This window comes from Talpa europaea (assembly GCF_964194135.1).
Source record: "Talpa europaea genome assembly, chromosome: 13".
Classification (NCBI taxonomy): Eukaryota; Metazoa; Chordata; class Mammalia; order Eulipotyphla; family Talpidae; genus Talpa; species Talpa europaea.
The window spans coordinates 41,580,848-41,597,255 of NC_140080.1; the positions used below are offsets into that span (position 1 = coordinate 41,580,848).

General features: G+C 48.1%; 1 protein-coding gene across 1 annotated transcript in view; it reads left to right on the forward strand.

Moving 5' to 3' along the window:
* Positions 1 to 15,763: 15,763 nt before the first annotated feature.
* Positions 15,764 to 16,408, forward strand: part of ABLIM3 (actin binding LIM protein family member 3) — a gene marked incomplete at both ends in the record, with an annotated part of 104,498 nt that continues 103,853 nt past the window's right edge. The window contains 2 exon segments of the mRNA XM_084252243.1: positions 15,764 to 15,775; positions 15,777 to 15,804. Of these exon segments, the coding sequence (XP_084108369.1) occupies positions 15,764 to 15,775; positions 15,777 to 15,804 (40 nt within the window).

Here is a 16,408-nt window from a genome sequence, read left to right on the forward strand (position 1 = left end):
AATAAATCTGAAGAAGAAGAAATCAAAAAGACCATCCCTTTTGTTATTGAAACAAAAAAAATCAAATATTTGGGAATAAATCTAACAAAAGAGGTAAAGGACCTATACAAAGAAAACTATAAAACACTGTTAAAAGAAATAGAAGAAGACACAAAGAAATGGAGAGACATCCCCTGCTCATGGATTGGAAGAATAAACATTATTAAAATGGCCATCCTTCCAAAAGCAATATACAGATTCAATGCTATTCCAATCAAAATTTCAATGTCATTCTTCAAAGAAATAGAACAATTATTGATGAAATTCATATGGAATCACAAAAAACCCCGAATAGCCAAAGCTCTCCTGAAAAAAAAAGAAGGGAATGGAGGCATCAGACTCCCAGACTTCAAACTATACTACAAAGCCATAATCATCAAAACCGCATGGTATTGGAACAAGAATAGACATACAGACCAATGGAATCGAATAGAAAATCCAGAAATAAACCCACAGGTTTATGGTCAACTAATCTTTGACAAAGGAGCAAAGACTATGCATTGGAGCAAAGAAAGTTTGTTCAATAAATGGTGCTGGGAAAACTGGGTCGCTACATGCAAAAGAATGAAGCTTGACCACCACCTCACACCATACACAAAAATCAACTCAAAATGGATTAAAGAACTAGACATAAGACCTGAAACCATAAAATATATAGAAGGAAATATAGGCGAAACACTACGTGATTTGCACATCAAAGACATCTTTACAGACACATCACCCAAAGCAGTGATAGTGAAGGCAAAGATAAACAGCTGGGACTATATCAAATTAAAGAGCTTTTGCACAGCAAAAGAGACAATAACAAAAACAAAGAGAAACCCCACCAACTGGGAGAACATTTTTGCACCCAACACTAATGATAAAGGACTAATCACAAAAATCTGCAAAGAGCTGATGAGTCTCAACAACAACAAAGAAAATAATCCAGTCAAAAAATGGGCAGAAGAGCTTAAAAGAAACTTCTCTGAAGAGGAAATGCAAATGGCCAACAGGCATATGAAAAAATGTTCAACATCACTTGTCATCAGGGAAATGCAAATCAAAACTACCATGAGATACCATCTTACACCAGTGAGAATGGCACATATTAAAAAAACTAGCAACAACAAATGTTGGCGAGGGTGTGGAGAAAAAGGAACTCTTCTGCACTGTTGGTGGGAGTGCAAACGGGTCCAACCACTGTGGAAAGCTGTGTGGAGATTTCTGGACCTACTAAACATAGAGCTTCCATATGACCCAGCAATTCCACTCCTAGGTATTTACCCTAAGGACACAGAAACATCAATTCCAAAGAACACCTGCACCCCTATGTTTATAGCAGCACTGTTTACAATAGCTAAGCTTTGGAAACAACCCAAATGCCCAAAAATAGATGACTGGATCAAGAAGATGTGGTACATATATACCATGGAATATTACTCAGCATTCAAAAAAGATAAACACATGCAATTTGCTGCAACATGGATGGCGCTGGAAGGGATCATGCTCAGCGAAATAAGCCAAAAAGAAAAAGAAAAATACCGGATGGTCTCACTCATAGCAGGAATCTAGAAAACTTAAATAAGGGACCAGGAAAATGAATAACTATAAGAAAGTGAAAATCAAAATCAACAAAAAACTATGAACCAGAGACACTTTTAGGGGGGCGGGGGCGGGAGGGGAGGGATTGGGGTCAGAATGGGGGGCTGCAATTGTATGGGGAATATAACAATAAAATTTATAAAAAAAAAAAAATAGAACCATCGAAAAAAAGGAAAAAAAAAAAAAAAAAAAAAAAGAAGGCTTATCTTACAGTATAACTGAGGATTAAAAAGGGTGTGAATTTTGTGCTTGAGTGAAACACACACGTTTGTGTGAATGTGACCCCGCCCTGGCTCTGTCTTTTCAGGTGCTGTCCAGGCATCTGGAACACACAGGGCTGACGAGGAAGAGGTCTCAGGTGAGTAGAACGTGTCTGGCAGCCTTAACAGAGACAAATAGATCTCAGTTCCCACCAGAAAGCCCACAAGGAAATGCACCCTAGTTAAACTAGATTCTTCTGTCCTCAATCACACAGAATCCTTTTGGTTGTCCAGGACAAGCTACCTACCTGCATTTTTCTCCTCTTCTCCTCAACTGGCTGGCATCTTCAGTAGACTTGAATTTTGAAAGCTATTTACTATTAACCAAAAAAAGGAAAGGATACATTCAATTATTTTCACCATGGCGATAGTTTGCTTCATAGCCTAACAAATGGATGGAAATAGATATCTCCCTCTATTCTTTTCCTGGGTGTTACTGATCAATTTCAGTGGTTGACCTGGAACAAATCCACATTTCCTCCTCCAGTCCCTTCCCTCTTCCATACAGGATGGAATCCCCACAGTGTGCCCATCTTGCTGCATTGAAGAATTTGGCCAAGTCTGTCAGGAAGAGGCTCGCCCACATCTGCACCCAGGAACCCGGTGTGTCCTGTCCAGGACACGCCCAAGGGCACCGGTTCCTTCCTCGTTTCACTTGCTGTCCTTCTATGGTAGACCAGTGACTCAGATGTTCTGAGGACCACACCTTGAGAAATGTGCCATGGACCAGAGTTTTGAAACGCAGCTGCACTTCCTATTCACGTGGACAGATTTATGAAGATGCAGGTTCCCAGACCTTGTCTACCCAGCGAATCAAAATCTCTCAAGGGAGGGTCTCTGGAAATGCTCCTGTACTTCCTCAGTGATTCCAGTTAGCTGAAATTTGGCAGAGCTCAGGGTCCTTTCTTCACCTTCAGAGCCACACCAGAAGGTGTTATTTAAAAGCCTTAACCAGCAGGGGGAAGCATGGGCAGGGCATTTGAGCTACAGAGAAAATACCTGCCTGACCTTTAATGGTGACTCACAGGCAAGGGAATCACAAACAGCTACTGCTAGTACTGGGGACCCCAGTTAATGAAGCTCCTCCCCACTATTGACGCTCCATCCTCCCAGAGCCTGCCTGCGAGGGGGAGCTTCTGTGTAAGTTAGGACCCCGGGGTCTGAGAGAAGGCAGGAGACTTCCGCAGGCCTTGTTTCTACTCATTGGCAGGGATGAATTTCCCTACACAGGCTAGGAAGAACACACAGGAGGTTCACACTTAAAGCTTTAAGAGAACATAAACCAGAATCTCTCTCTCTCTCTCTCACTCTCTCTCTCTCTACCTCCCTCCCCCCACCACACACACACACACACACACACACACACAGAGCACAATCTTCACTCCCAAACCCCACTCCACCACAGCAATTCTGCCTAATACAAAAGTCCAAATGCTTCTAATGTGTAACATATTCCTATAGAAGTAGACAAGTGAAACAAAGTTACCATCTACATACTGCACAATCAGGAGAGAGAGGGATGGTGGGAGAGAGCCAACAGATTTAAGCACATAAACTAGGTCTTGTTTCTTTTTTTTAAAGAGATTTATTTATTTATTCATACAAGAGCTGGGGTGCAGACCAGAGGTGCAGGTGGTGAGGGGATTCACCAGCAACAGAGTGAAGAGCAGAACAGAGAGATTTACCGAAATACACTGCTGAGGGGAACAGCAGGCGAGAAAGGAGAGGTCTGCCGCGCCATGTGGGTTGCTCCTGGCGGTGGGTTGCTCCTGGCCAGTGCTGTAGTGGCTGGTGATAGCTTAATAGTGCTGTCTTTAACCTCTGCACCACCAGGGAGGCCCCAACTAAGTCTTAGTTCTTAAGTGCATTTTATAGATTTATTTTTTAAAAGATTTATTTATTTTTGCATATAAGAGCTAGGGTACAGGCCAGAGGTGTTTGGGGGCGTGGGGTGAGAGGATTCACCAGAGACAGAACGGGGAGGACAATAGGCAGATCTACTGAAATACACTGCTGAGGGGAGCAGTGGGCCAGTTAGGAGAGGTCTGCTGCACCATGTGGGTTGCTTCCTGGCTGGCCGGGGGATTGAACTCATGCTGCAGAGGCTGCGGACGGCTTCATAGGTTGCGTCTTAACCTTTTGCACCACCAAGGAGGTCCTTTAGTGCATTTTAATACCATAAACTTCTATTTCTCCAACTACAGTGGAAACAAGTTGCCTGGGAATCTTATCAAATTGCAGATTCTGATTCTGTCAGCTTGAGGCAGGGGCTGAGTTTCCGCCTCTTCTAACAAGCTCCCAGATGGAGGGTTGCCTGCTGGCCCACACTGAGTAGCAAGGCCACTGCCTGCGTCACCACTGCTGCTTTCCAAGGGTGCTTTCCTCGGGTCAGCATGAGACAGGAGCGGGTTGCTGCCAGCCCCTCTTCTCTTGCCCTTTACTGACCGTGACGCATCTCTCCTGCTGAGGGCACCTCTCGTGTTGAAGCCTGAACTGTTCATGCTCCACACCAAACCCACTAATCAGCTAAGACTCACCTGGAAACACTATGATCACACTGTCTCTCCCAGCATCTAAGTCATTCCAAGGATGCTGCTCGCTGAGACCAGCACCTCCTAACCTCCAGTAGAATGCAGCCGCCTGCCAGCATCACTCGCCTTGGTGCAAAAGAGGGTATGCGCGTGCTGTTTGTTTTCATTTCTTTTTTTTTTTTAAAGATTTATTTATTTATTTATTTATTTATTTATTTATTTGTTTGTTTATTTATACAAGCACTGGGCACAGTCAGAAGCGTGGGAGGGTGAGAGGATTCACCAGAGCCAGAGCGGGGAGCAGAGCAGGCAGAAGGACCGAAGTACACTGCTGAGGGGAGCAGCGGGCGGCAGGAGAGGTCTGCGCGCCATGTGGGACCCTCCTCTGGTGGCCGGGGAGCAGCCGGGGATCGAACCGGCGCTGCAGAGGCTGCGGGCAGCTTCGCAACCCAGCGCTCAACCGCACCGCCACCGGGAAGGTCCTTGTTTTCCTTTTCTGTCACTCAGTCGCTGGGGTTCTCAACCAGGGCAATTTTGCCTCCCTGGGGACCTGGGACAATCCTGGGGACATGTTTGGTGACTGCCTTCTCATAGGTAGAGATCAGAGCTGCTAAACTCCCCACAACACACAGGACCATCCATACAGCCAAGGGCTACCCAGTCCCAAATGTCAGTGGTGCCTCTGCCGAGAAACCCGCTCTAGGCAATCAATGCTCTTACACCTTGGCAACTTAATGAATGACTCTTTGAATGAGGTAGAAGAAAAAGATTTTAGGCAGCCATTCTATTGGGCAGGAAAGCTGGTGGCTGAGGGGTCTGGTGGTTAAGTGTAGAATCCCGCTCTGCTCTTGATACGCTTCATGGAATTGGACAGGTTCTTAAAATCTCTCTCAACTTTGATTTTCTCTGAGGTCAGATGGCCATGAGCCCCACAAGGGCGCAGTCTGTCTCTGTTTGGGACAGCAAATCTCCTGCTACACGGTAAGTGCTCGTGTGCTTGTCCAGGGAATGAATAGCATCTTACTTGCTTATAACTAATCACCTGTTCATCTGCTACTTTTGAAATCTTGATTGAGATTTGAATGTTAAAGATTACTATTACTAGCTGCACCTTGACCTGGCAGAGCTACACTTGCACCCCAGGACCTGTCATAGTTCCCTGTCCTATGCATGTGCCAGACCTGGTAGAGGAAAGACTGGATTCTCCCGCCCCAGCTAGCCGGGGTTCAAATCTTAGCTCCACTCCTGCATGAGCTTAGACACTTGATAGACCCTCTCTAAGACTCAGTTTCTTTACCTGAAATGTGGCGGAGGGGCTAATAATTCCTATCTCCCTGGGCTCTTTGAAGAATTAAAGTTAAATGAGATAATGTATGCAAAGACCTGAATGCCATGCCTGCCATGCAGAAGCTCTCGGTAAAAAGAGACTTTAGGATATTTGGGCCTCCAGCCTCCAAATCAAGGGCATCTGTTCACTTACTTCTCCAGAGAGAAGTGGAGAAGCAGTTATGATCAGAACCTGGCCCTAAAGATCCAGCCATTGCTGGCTCCTCTCTGCTGCGTCGAGGGCCTGGAGCTGCCTCCCTACTGTGTGCTGCACCTGCCTGGGCGAGGGCTTTGAAACACGCACTCACGCTCTTCCACGTGCTGGTTCCTCATATTATGAATACAGCACAGATTCTACATACACCATTTTCATTCTGCTCGAAGACCAAAGGATGCTAATAAAGATGTCAAAGCTGAAAATTTTCTGGAGAGCAAAGAAACAAATGAGGAGAGAAAACTGCAGCCTTTGAGTCAATAATGAATTTTGCATAAAGGCGTCCATGTTACAGCACGCCAGGGGCCAGACGGCCACATGCCCTCCTCACTGTTCATTATGGGAAAAAGGAAAAGAGGTGGAGGTTGGGGAAACACACTGGTCTGAGAGTCAGGAAAACATTTTCAAGCATACATCATGAGTTGGGCACGTCAATTCAAACCATTTCTAATTCACGGCATAGTAATAGCTTGGAACTGAGAGGAAGCAACTAGTCTAATTCCTTCATCTTTAAAATAAGTAAAGGGAAGCTATAGATACTACATTTTCAGCCTCATGGCTGACTTGAAAAGAAGAATCTGGGGTATGCTTCCTTCACCCAGTCCTACCTGATGCCAGGGTGTCACTCCTGACCAGAAGGGACTGGAAGGAAATGTAGACTCCCTCTTTATTTCCAAACACTTTCTGATCATTGGCTGTGAAGTTCTCACATTCTTCCCAAAACTATTTACTGAGCACCTACTGTGTGCCAGATACTGTCCTTAGTCCCTGGGCTGCAGAGGAGGACAGGACAGATGGGTACACTGACCATCCGGTGGGAGACATGGTCAATAAATTGTACAGTATAACTTCGGGCAGAAATGTGTGCTCTGAGGGAAATAAAACAACAGGCTGTGAAAAACAAGGATTGAGTGGGGAGGACTTGGAGAGGACTTGGAAGGCCCCTCTAGGTGCACATGCACTAGAGAGGAGGCCTGAACCAGGGGTAGGTCCAGTCACATGAACTCAGAGAGAAGAGGCTCAGGAGCAAGAACAGCATGCAGAACACTAAGGCAAACGGAGGAGGCAAAGTGAGGAAAGAGGACGCCTGCATGACTGGAACAGAGTGAACAAAAGGGAGATGCTAAGAGAAGAGATGAGAGCAATGGGCAAGTGAGCATGCCGGGGCTGCAAACACTCGCCCCGGTCCTCCTGGGAGGTGGATGTGGGATGGAGATGTGAGCTGGAGCCCACAGGCCATTCTATGGATCCATCAATGGTGCTAGGCAGGCTCTACCGTCATGTGGGGTCACCACATCAACAATGGATCCTGGCCCTGCTGTGCTCACACTCAGGACCTAGCATGGGATAGGCCTCCAAAGGCCACAGGAGCCCCCATGAGCTGGGCTGCCAGACAGCATTGACATGGAAAGGGGACCCCTCCCTACTCTTAAGTCCCTGTGACTCACACAAGGGTCATCAGTCATGAAGGAGCCCTGTCAACCCCAACAAAGGGCACTACAGAGTCTAAGGCTAGTCTTAACTAATTGTTAATACATTTCCTTGTTGAAAGAAAGAAATGGAAAGAAGGGAAGGAGAGAGGAAGGAAGGAAGAAAATAAAACATGGTCCCCAAGGATAATGCCCCCTGGGACTCCTCTCCTCCAATCCCGGTTGTCTTGTCTGTCCCTCACCTCTGCTCCATCTAGAGTTAGAAACTGTTGTCAGTTAGGTCCTTCCAGACCTTATGTGTATATGTGAGTATTCCTAGAAAAGACATTGGGATTTGGGAGGTTAATGGTTTTTTTTTTTTAAGATTTATTTATTTATGCATACAAGAACTGGGGTACAGGCCAGACATGTGGGAGGGTGAGAGGATTCACCAGAGACAGAGTGGGGAACAGAACAGGCAGACTGACTGAAATACACTGCTGAGGGGAGCAGCAAGCAAGACAGGGAGATACGCAGCTCCATGGGGGTAGCATCCTGCCTGGCCAAGGATCGAATTCTTGCTGCAGTGGCTGTGGACAGCTTCATAGTGCTGTGTCTTACCCTCTTGTGCCACCAGGGAGGCCCCTTTTGGGGCTGGTTTTAACAAATTGTAGCACATTGTATGTATGTATACATACTGTCTTTGCTTCCATAGGACAATAAGTTTTTTGTTAACTCTCAGACAGTACAAGACACTGTCCTCACTTCGTTAACTGCTGTATAATATTCCTCAGTATGATATGCCAAGTCATCTCTGATGAGCTATAATTTATTTTTTAAAAGATTTATTTATTTATGCATACAAGAACTGGGGTACAGGCCAGACATGTGGGGGGTGAGAGGATTCACCAGAGACAGAGTGGGGAACAGAACAGGCAGACTGACTGAAATACACTGCTGAGGGGAGCAGCAGGCAAAACAGGAGAGGTCTGCTATGCCATGTGGGTAGCTCCTTGACCAGCTGGGGATCAAACTTGTGTTGCAGAGGCTGCGGATAGCTTCACAGTGCTGTGCTTAACCCTTTGCACAACCAGGGAGGTCCTGATGAACTATAAACTGTTTCTTATTCTCTTTGAATTGTGAGATAATGTAGTAATGAAATGTCCTCTTCGTCCCCTTGGTGAGCACTCCTCTATGGCAGATGGGGGACTCACTCTTAGATGCAATTCCCAACTGGAAGAAGAATCAGTTGTGGCCATTTCTAAGCAACTAGTTGTCAACTAGACCCCAGCAACCTGTCCTTATCACTACTGCCTCGCCACTAACCCGCTACACAACGATGACAGGCAATCCCCAGACCCTTTGGGGCTCTGTAGGTAGAATCTGGTTTTGGTGAACTCATGCCACTCTAGCGGCAATAGCAGTCAAGAACTCTGTGATTCCAGGCTGTGAACCTGGAGGTTGGGGTCCCTTTCAGGGGGAAGGAGGCCCGTGGTCTGCAGGGTCACTCCGCAGTGGAGCACATGACAGGGGGGACTCCTGGAGGAACGGCCAGGGCACACATACCCCGACTTCCGCTCTGGCCCTTTCCGTGCCCTTCCTGCACATCACAGGATATGATGTCACCTTCTGCAAATTCAGTGTAAATGCCTGAGCTTGAGTCATTAATTTATAATGAGCTGAGAGAAAAGTAATCACCAGCGGCTTTGCATAGATTTAGTTTATAAAACACACAGTTTCTCATTTCGTTCCTGAAACAGCCCTGAGATATACACAGGAAAGGCATAATTGTAATATGTACTATAATAATATTTCATGAACTCTGTTACTCATTGCAGCTGAGTAGATTGAGACAACAAGGATTAGTCGGTTACCCAGGGTCACATAGCCTGAGGGCGAGCTGGGGACCCAGCTCTTCAGCTTCTGGTCCTTTCCTCTTGAACGTCTAGCTGGCTGGCTGTGAACCCTCATTTGTAATCCTTAACAGCCAGGAGAGGCTCAGTAGATTCCAAAGGATTTAGTGGAAGACCATGTTCAGAGATAGGATTTAGGTCTTAAAGAGTCAAGTGAATAAAGAAGAGAGTCAGTCTTGGGGGAAGTTCATTTCACTGAACTCAAGGAACAGATGAATAAGCCCATGCTGGCTAAGAGGATTTCACTCCACCCAATAATTAAAGTCTCCAGGTTGCCTCAGCTCACTGGTCACGGAAGGTCAACCCAGGGAGGTGGCAATTAAACCAAGACCCAGAGAATAAGGAGGTTCCAGCTTTGCAGACAGGAGAGGGGCAAATCAGATGTAGGGCAAAGCCCCCAAGATAGCTAGGGAATTCCTCTGTGCTGAGGCTCAAGGAGTAGGGGGGAGGGAGACAAGGTGGGCCCCTTAATGACTGACCTGGACAGTGGGTGCTAGAGGAGCTCAGAGGTCAGATTTCAGAAGACAGGACTGGAGGGCATCTTGAGGAAATGTCCCTTTATTCCAGGAAGCTCAGCAGAAGCGGGCATGACAAAGAGAACTATAGGCCAAAGAGAAATTATTGGTAAGCGATGAATAATACTCAATCTCTGACTCTGTAAAATAGGAGAGAAGGCTTGAGGCTCACTGGGGTCCCTCTTAGATTACTCACACCAACCTAGAAACTGAGTCCACAGCATCTTGGCCTGGGAACTGGCAGGGCTGCTCTCAAATCTCCTGAATTCCCACCAGAGCTGGCTTCCCATCCCCCACCTTGGCCCTCTGGTCATTGCCCCTGCTGGAAGAGGCTGGCAGGAAGGGGCTCGAGCTGCGGTCTGATGTGAGTGCCAGACCTCAGTAAAGCCCCTCATGGGACTGTCTGCCCAGAGGCCCCACAGCCAGCACTGCAGCCCCCAACTCTCTGATCTCTGAGCCAGTTCCTGTGTTCCCCCAGAAATTTCCCAAAGACCTCGGAACCCCTTTGATTCCTTTTTAAGCATTTCTCCACAAAACAATGTGAGGAACAGAGGAAAAGCCTCATCCTTCACGAAGTTGTTACCATCAGAAAAACAGGCCCGAGTTCTGCCAATTCTACTGAGTTTTGGAGTCTTCCTCAGGGAGGGAAGGGACAGAGAGATGAAGTTAGAGAGCACCAAGCAAAGCCCCATCTGCTGGTGGGGGCCCCTGCTTGCCTGACCTGGAGCACTGTCAGACCTCCAGACTGCAGCCTGGGACACTCACAAGAGCATCAGAGTGAAAGGCCCACAGGACTCACGTATCCAACCCTCCATTGACAAATGTGGAAACTGAGGCCCAGAAAGGGTCACCTTGCAGGTCAATCAGGTTGCTTCAAGGGGAATGACGAGTAAAGTGTATAGAACACTTACTAGATGCTGACAGTGGGCTAAGCTATCTTTCTCTCTGTCATTGCCCTCGACGCTCACAGCAGCCACCCCTGCTTTACCAGGAACCTCTGGCCTGGAGAGGTAAAGTCACCGCCCAGGAGCACACAGCTGAGAGCAGAGGCACTGGGGCTCTAATCTGGAACATTGCATCCGCTGCCCCCTGCCCCAGTTTCTTCACGTCCCCTAGCTGCATGAGAACTGGACGCGAGATCTCTGAGCTCCCAGCCCAGCAGAGCCACTATGAACCAGGCCCCTTAGTCCTGAACGTGGCCTGATCTCTCTCAACTCTCCCACAAAGAGGCCATCAGACCCAGTGGAGGCATCCAGCCCCACCTGCCCTTGAACCTGTGATTCTCTTTTGCCACTTGGTTCTACCCCTTCCCTGTCCCTACTACTCTGCCCAGATGGCTGGTTTCCTCTTCGGTCTCAGCTTAAAAGTCACCTGTTGAAGTAGACACACCCTTTTATTGCTGCCCCCTCTTCACTACTTTACAGATGTAATCATAAGCTTGCAATCTCCCCTCCAGCAGGCTTCTGCCAAGCATGGTATCTGACCTGAAATAGGCCCAACGAGAAGTTGTTGAATAAATGAACAAGTGAATGAAGGAACTAAAAAACCTTGGTTATTCTTCAAATAAATGTTTGCCTAAATCTCTCACACTTTGCTCTTGTCTAAGTGATTTTGTTAAAAGTTTGTCTAAATCCAAGGAAGTGGCAATTAAGAGGTTGCCTTTCTAGGTCCTTCTTTATGTTTCTATGCTTTACAAAGATAAACAGATGTAGTGGGATCACATTTGTGGAAAATAATTTATATGATATACAGTGTATATTCTACAAGTTCCATATACTACATATAGTATGTTGCATATAATACAAATATCCACATAGTTACATGATCTAAAGAACACACTATACATATTTTTCTGTAATTTCTTTTCTTTTTTAATGGTATACCATGGGGCCTCTCTGGTGGCCTAGAGCTTAAGTCTCAACACTATCACCGCTATAGCCTGAGTTTGATCCTGGCCAGGGAGGTGACCCACATGGCACAGCAGACCTCCTCAGCAGTGTCTTTCAGTCAATCTGCCTGTTCTGCTCCCCACTCTGTCTCTGGTGAATCCTCTCACCACCACTTCGCCCATACCTCTTAGCCTGCACCCCAGTTCTTCCACATAAAAATAAATATTTTTAAAATAATAATAATAATTACATACCATGAAAATATTCCCTCACAACTACATCAGATCTACACCACGTTGTTAATAATTACATATTATCTTTCAAAAAAAAGTCCTCATTCTTAGTGGAGACGGGACACAGGCACCTCTTCCCTCATCCCCACACTTCAGAGACCAGGAGGATTCTGTATGCAGGATGAGGCTGGATGAGGCCAGGGGTGAGCAGGGGCAGGATATGTGGAGGAGGGAGCTGGGTAAGAGCGAGACATAAAACATAAAGGCAAATCAAGGAAAAGCCAGGGCCTAGAACTGTATCAGTCAATATTAGCAAGGGGGGTGGGGAGGAGAGAAGAGGGGGGGAGAGCTGTAGACACCCCAATTAGGCACAGGGAAGCAGGAAGGAAGGGGGCTCTTCGAGAGTCAGACAAGCATAGTGGGATAGCCAGCAGCGGCCTGGGTGAAGCTGGCCCCAAAGGTCTCCCCTTTCCCCTTGAAGAAGGTGGAAAATACATCTCCCAACAGTTCTGCCACCTGGTTCTCCAACACCCAGGAGCATTCGTCTGCTTCCGAGTGTGACTTGTTTATCTCCATTATGGAATCACCAAGTTCAAAACAAACTTCCAAACAAAGGGACCCTCTGCTGTGTGGCTCTCACCTCCATTCTCCTGCAAGGACAGAGCCAAGATCCTGCGTTCCTGATGACTTTCACAGCCAGTCCACTGAGGGTCCCACCCCCAGCTTCCTCCTGCGTCCTTCCCATCCTTCCCTGCGGCCTCCAATTGTTGTGGACATCCTCACCGGGATAGCTTTTTTAGCTTCTTTAACCCTTTTCTTCCTACCATTCTAATTACGCCTGGGAAATAAGATTGTTTCCCAACAGAAGCTATTTGGAACTCTCTGAGTGGTCCAAGGCTTGGTGGTCTCCCCCAAAGGCTGAAATCATCAGCACCCAAGTGGATGTGTGATCAGAAAGAACCTAGGCCAGAAGAGTTGGTCACCAAGTGCCCTGTGGCTGGTGACTTTGAGCTTTATTCTCACAGCACTGCTCTACGGAAAAGACCAACAGGTTGATATAAGTAGAAAATGACAAGACTGTTTCTGAGGATAGGCATAAGTGAGGGGTGATACTAATAATTAGCATACATCAAGTCTTTGTTTACATGCCTTACACTGAATATTGTAATGCACACAACCATCCATGAGACAGGTACCATATTATGTCCATTTTATAGATGAGGAATCTGAGTTTGAGGCTGAGTATTTTGCCTTCATAAGTGATAGAACTGGGATGAAGATCAGCAAGACTGAAATAGCTGCTGATCTATTTACCAAGATATCATTGGGTTTACCAAATTAATGTCTTGCTTAATTACTGTTAGTCCTCTCTTCACCCCACAGAGCTTATGCTCCAGGGGGTACAGTCCTCATCTGTGCTGTTCAGCTGTATCCCTAACTGACAATACAGAGTTTAGCACAAAGTAGACAGTCAATAAATGATTGCCAAGTGAATGAATGAATACCATGATTTTATCTGGTTGTATCCAATAATATGGAAATTTCTGAATCTGAGACCTTGGGAGCTAACTAAATGGAACAGTCCTGTTAATTTTACATGTTTGGTTTACCTGCACTTTCTCCCAGAAATAAATATCATTTTCCAAGCATTAGAACCTAACAAGTTACGCACAACCTGGGAATTGCATAAGGAATATCAGTCTGAAAATGTAAGGGGTCACTAAAGAGATCTTTTGAAATAATTTAAATATTTATTAATCACTTATTATTTTTTCTAAATTATTCTATTTCTCTGCCATTTTCAGTAGCAAAGAATACCCTAGGCATCACCCAGATACTTTTTTAAAATGCAGAGCAATGAACCTGAGAGTTTGAATGTGAGCACCTCTCTCAGGTGATTGTTATGCTTTGAGAACCACTGTAAGGAGGTTGGAGTTATTTCCTTTCCCCTGGGAGAAATAAAATTAACAGGCTACTAAAATGTGTTTCAAATCCACTGATCCTTCAGTTTATCTAAAGATGGCTCATCGTTATCACATCCTGGGCTTATGAGCTCTATCTGTTTTTTTCATGAGGTGTACAGCAAAAATATTACAGGTTTCCAACAGGTGCACTTTCCCACTTTTAAGGGGTAGTGACCTACCCTAGTCCTGACATGCCACTCTCTGGTGTATTAAGGCAGGACTAAGCTAGAATGAGAAGACCTAGTCCAGTTCTGTCACAAGATGCTGTGTGTCCTAGGGCAGGTAACTCAACCTCTCTGAACCACTGTTTTCTTGTATATAAGTTGGGAGTGGCAGTGTTCGTAGCTCTTTGATTCTACACATGCTCTAACCAGAGTCATTCTATCGATCGGACTTACGTGTCCTCTCAGTCTTGTTTTTCGACACTCAAAAGTCATGCTTCAGTGACCAGTAATTAGGCTCAGAAGGTGACAGGGCAAGTAGCCAGGGGAATGTAAAAAACTCCACCCTGATGAATCGATTATGACCCAAAAATCCCAGAATAGGTTTCTATAGTACACACCTAAAAGAACTAATTAAAACAATACTTTTGGGCAAGAGTTCGCTGGCCACACAAGAACTAGGTGATCCAGTGAGGTTGAGTCAGGAGGCCCCACACCCGCTGTTTGTCTCAGATGGGGCTTGTCTCCAGGTGGGGTTCCTAGAGCGCCTCCTCTGAGTGCTGTCCAATATTCCATGCGGTAAAGACCTGGGGCATTCTGTCAAAAGGGTGTATTGATACCTACTGTGTGCCTGGCACTGTTATAGGTATTGGGCGGCCCTCAGTGAATCTCCCTGAAACACCCATACTTTATGAAGCTAACAGTCTGGTGGGGAAGAGAAAATAAACAACTGTCACAAATGAATCCAGGATAATGGGCGTACAGAGAGAGGTAGGGATAAGACAGCAGTCTGCAGGAGCCCCTCAAGTCTCTCCCACTTGGTCCACCCTCCCCCTTCTACACTTCGGGAACGCCCAATAGGGGCAGCCTGGCCAGCTCAAAACTGGCCAGCTCAAAACTTAGAAGCAGGGCTGGCAGTGAAAACCCCCGGGGACGGGTTTATATCCCCATCACTGGCTAGCCCTTCGTCCCCACAACCAAGGGACGGGAAACCAGCGCTGAAGCGCCCCCCTTGTTGGCCCCAGGACAGAGCGGCCCCCTCCAGCCTGGCCCACACCCGGGCCCGAGCCGCGCGGCCGGGCGGGGCGGGGCCTGGACCGGCGCCTGCGCGTCCAGCAGGTGGCAGCAGCGAGCGGCCGCGCCCCCCGCGCTGCGCCCCGCGAGCCCGCATCATGGATGTCGAGCTCTCCCATTTCGCGTTGCTCGCCTGGGCATTCGAGACCCCAGCCGAGGGCCAGGATTCATGAACCGGTCGCCGGGGCCCGGGCAGGGGCCTCTGGCTCCCAGCGCTGGCCGAGAGGTGGGTCCCGGGGCGGGCGGAGGCCGGGCGGGGAAGCGCTGCCCACGGAGCCCGGCGCCTCGCGCGCTGCCCCCGCCCTGCCTCCCCGGGGTCCACACCCCCTTTGGGCTGGCGAGGCGCCGGGCTGGCATAGCCGGGGTGCGCGCCAGCAGGCGCAGCTGGTCCGACTTCTGCCCGGGCTGCGGGTCGGAGGGGCCGCCGGACTTGGAGCCGGTGTGCTCCGCGCCGCCTGCCCGCTCTCACCTGCGCGGGGTAGTCCCCTGGCCGTCAAGGCCGGGGCTCCAGCCCAGACTGGAGAGGACAGCGAAGGGAGAGGGAGCACCGGAGAATCCACAGTTGGGACTGCACTGCCTTTTCACCCCCCAGGTGATGAGTGAGGTCAGAAGATCAGAAGATTTCAAAAGCCACGGGGGCCTCCGTATTGAATGAAAGACCCAGTGCAAAGGCATCGCCATGAACACGAGCAGTAAGTGGGTCCTCCTTCCTTTGCCATGGGAACCGGGTGGGGGCGGAGGTGCAGGAGCCTGCGCCTGGGCTGCCAGGAAGGAGGAAGGAAGCCTGGCACCTGGGTGGACACCTGGCCCCCGGGCCTCTTTTTGGTGCTTTCTGCCTCCCAAGCAGAGGCTTATGGGTCGGGCTTTTCATAATAATTTTGCTAATGTTCCATCGGCAGCACCACTTGCCTCTCCCGGGAAGGCTGCGGGTCTCCTTCTGGCAATGCCTGGGAAGGCCTAGAAGCAGTTGTGTGGCCATTGTCTGCGGTGGGGGCTCTAAGGAGACATCCCTGCACACAGCTGGGAAGCCAGGAAGGGCTGGGTTGGTCCAGGCGCTGGAGGATCAGGGAGACTGTCTCCGTGGGACTGGTGGGTAGGTGGGTGTGGGCAGGCAGTGGGATGGGAAGGAGCAGTTTGATAGCCAAATCATCAGGGAGCTACCTTTGGGTCAGGAGAGGGTGAAAGCTCCTGCCTCCGGCACCTGCAGGCCGACAGGCCCTGGCCCTGGTTTCTCCACCCACCTATGGCTGCTGGCCACCCTGAGAAGTAGAAAAGAGGGGCAAGCCCTTGGGCTAA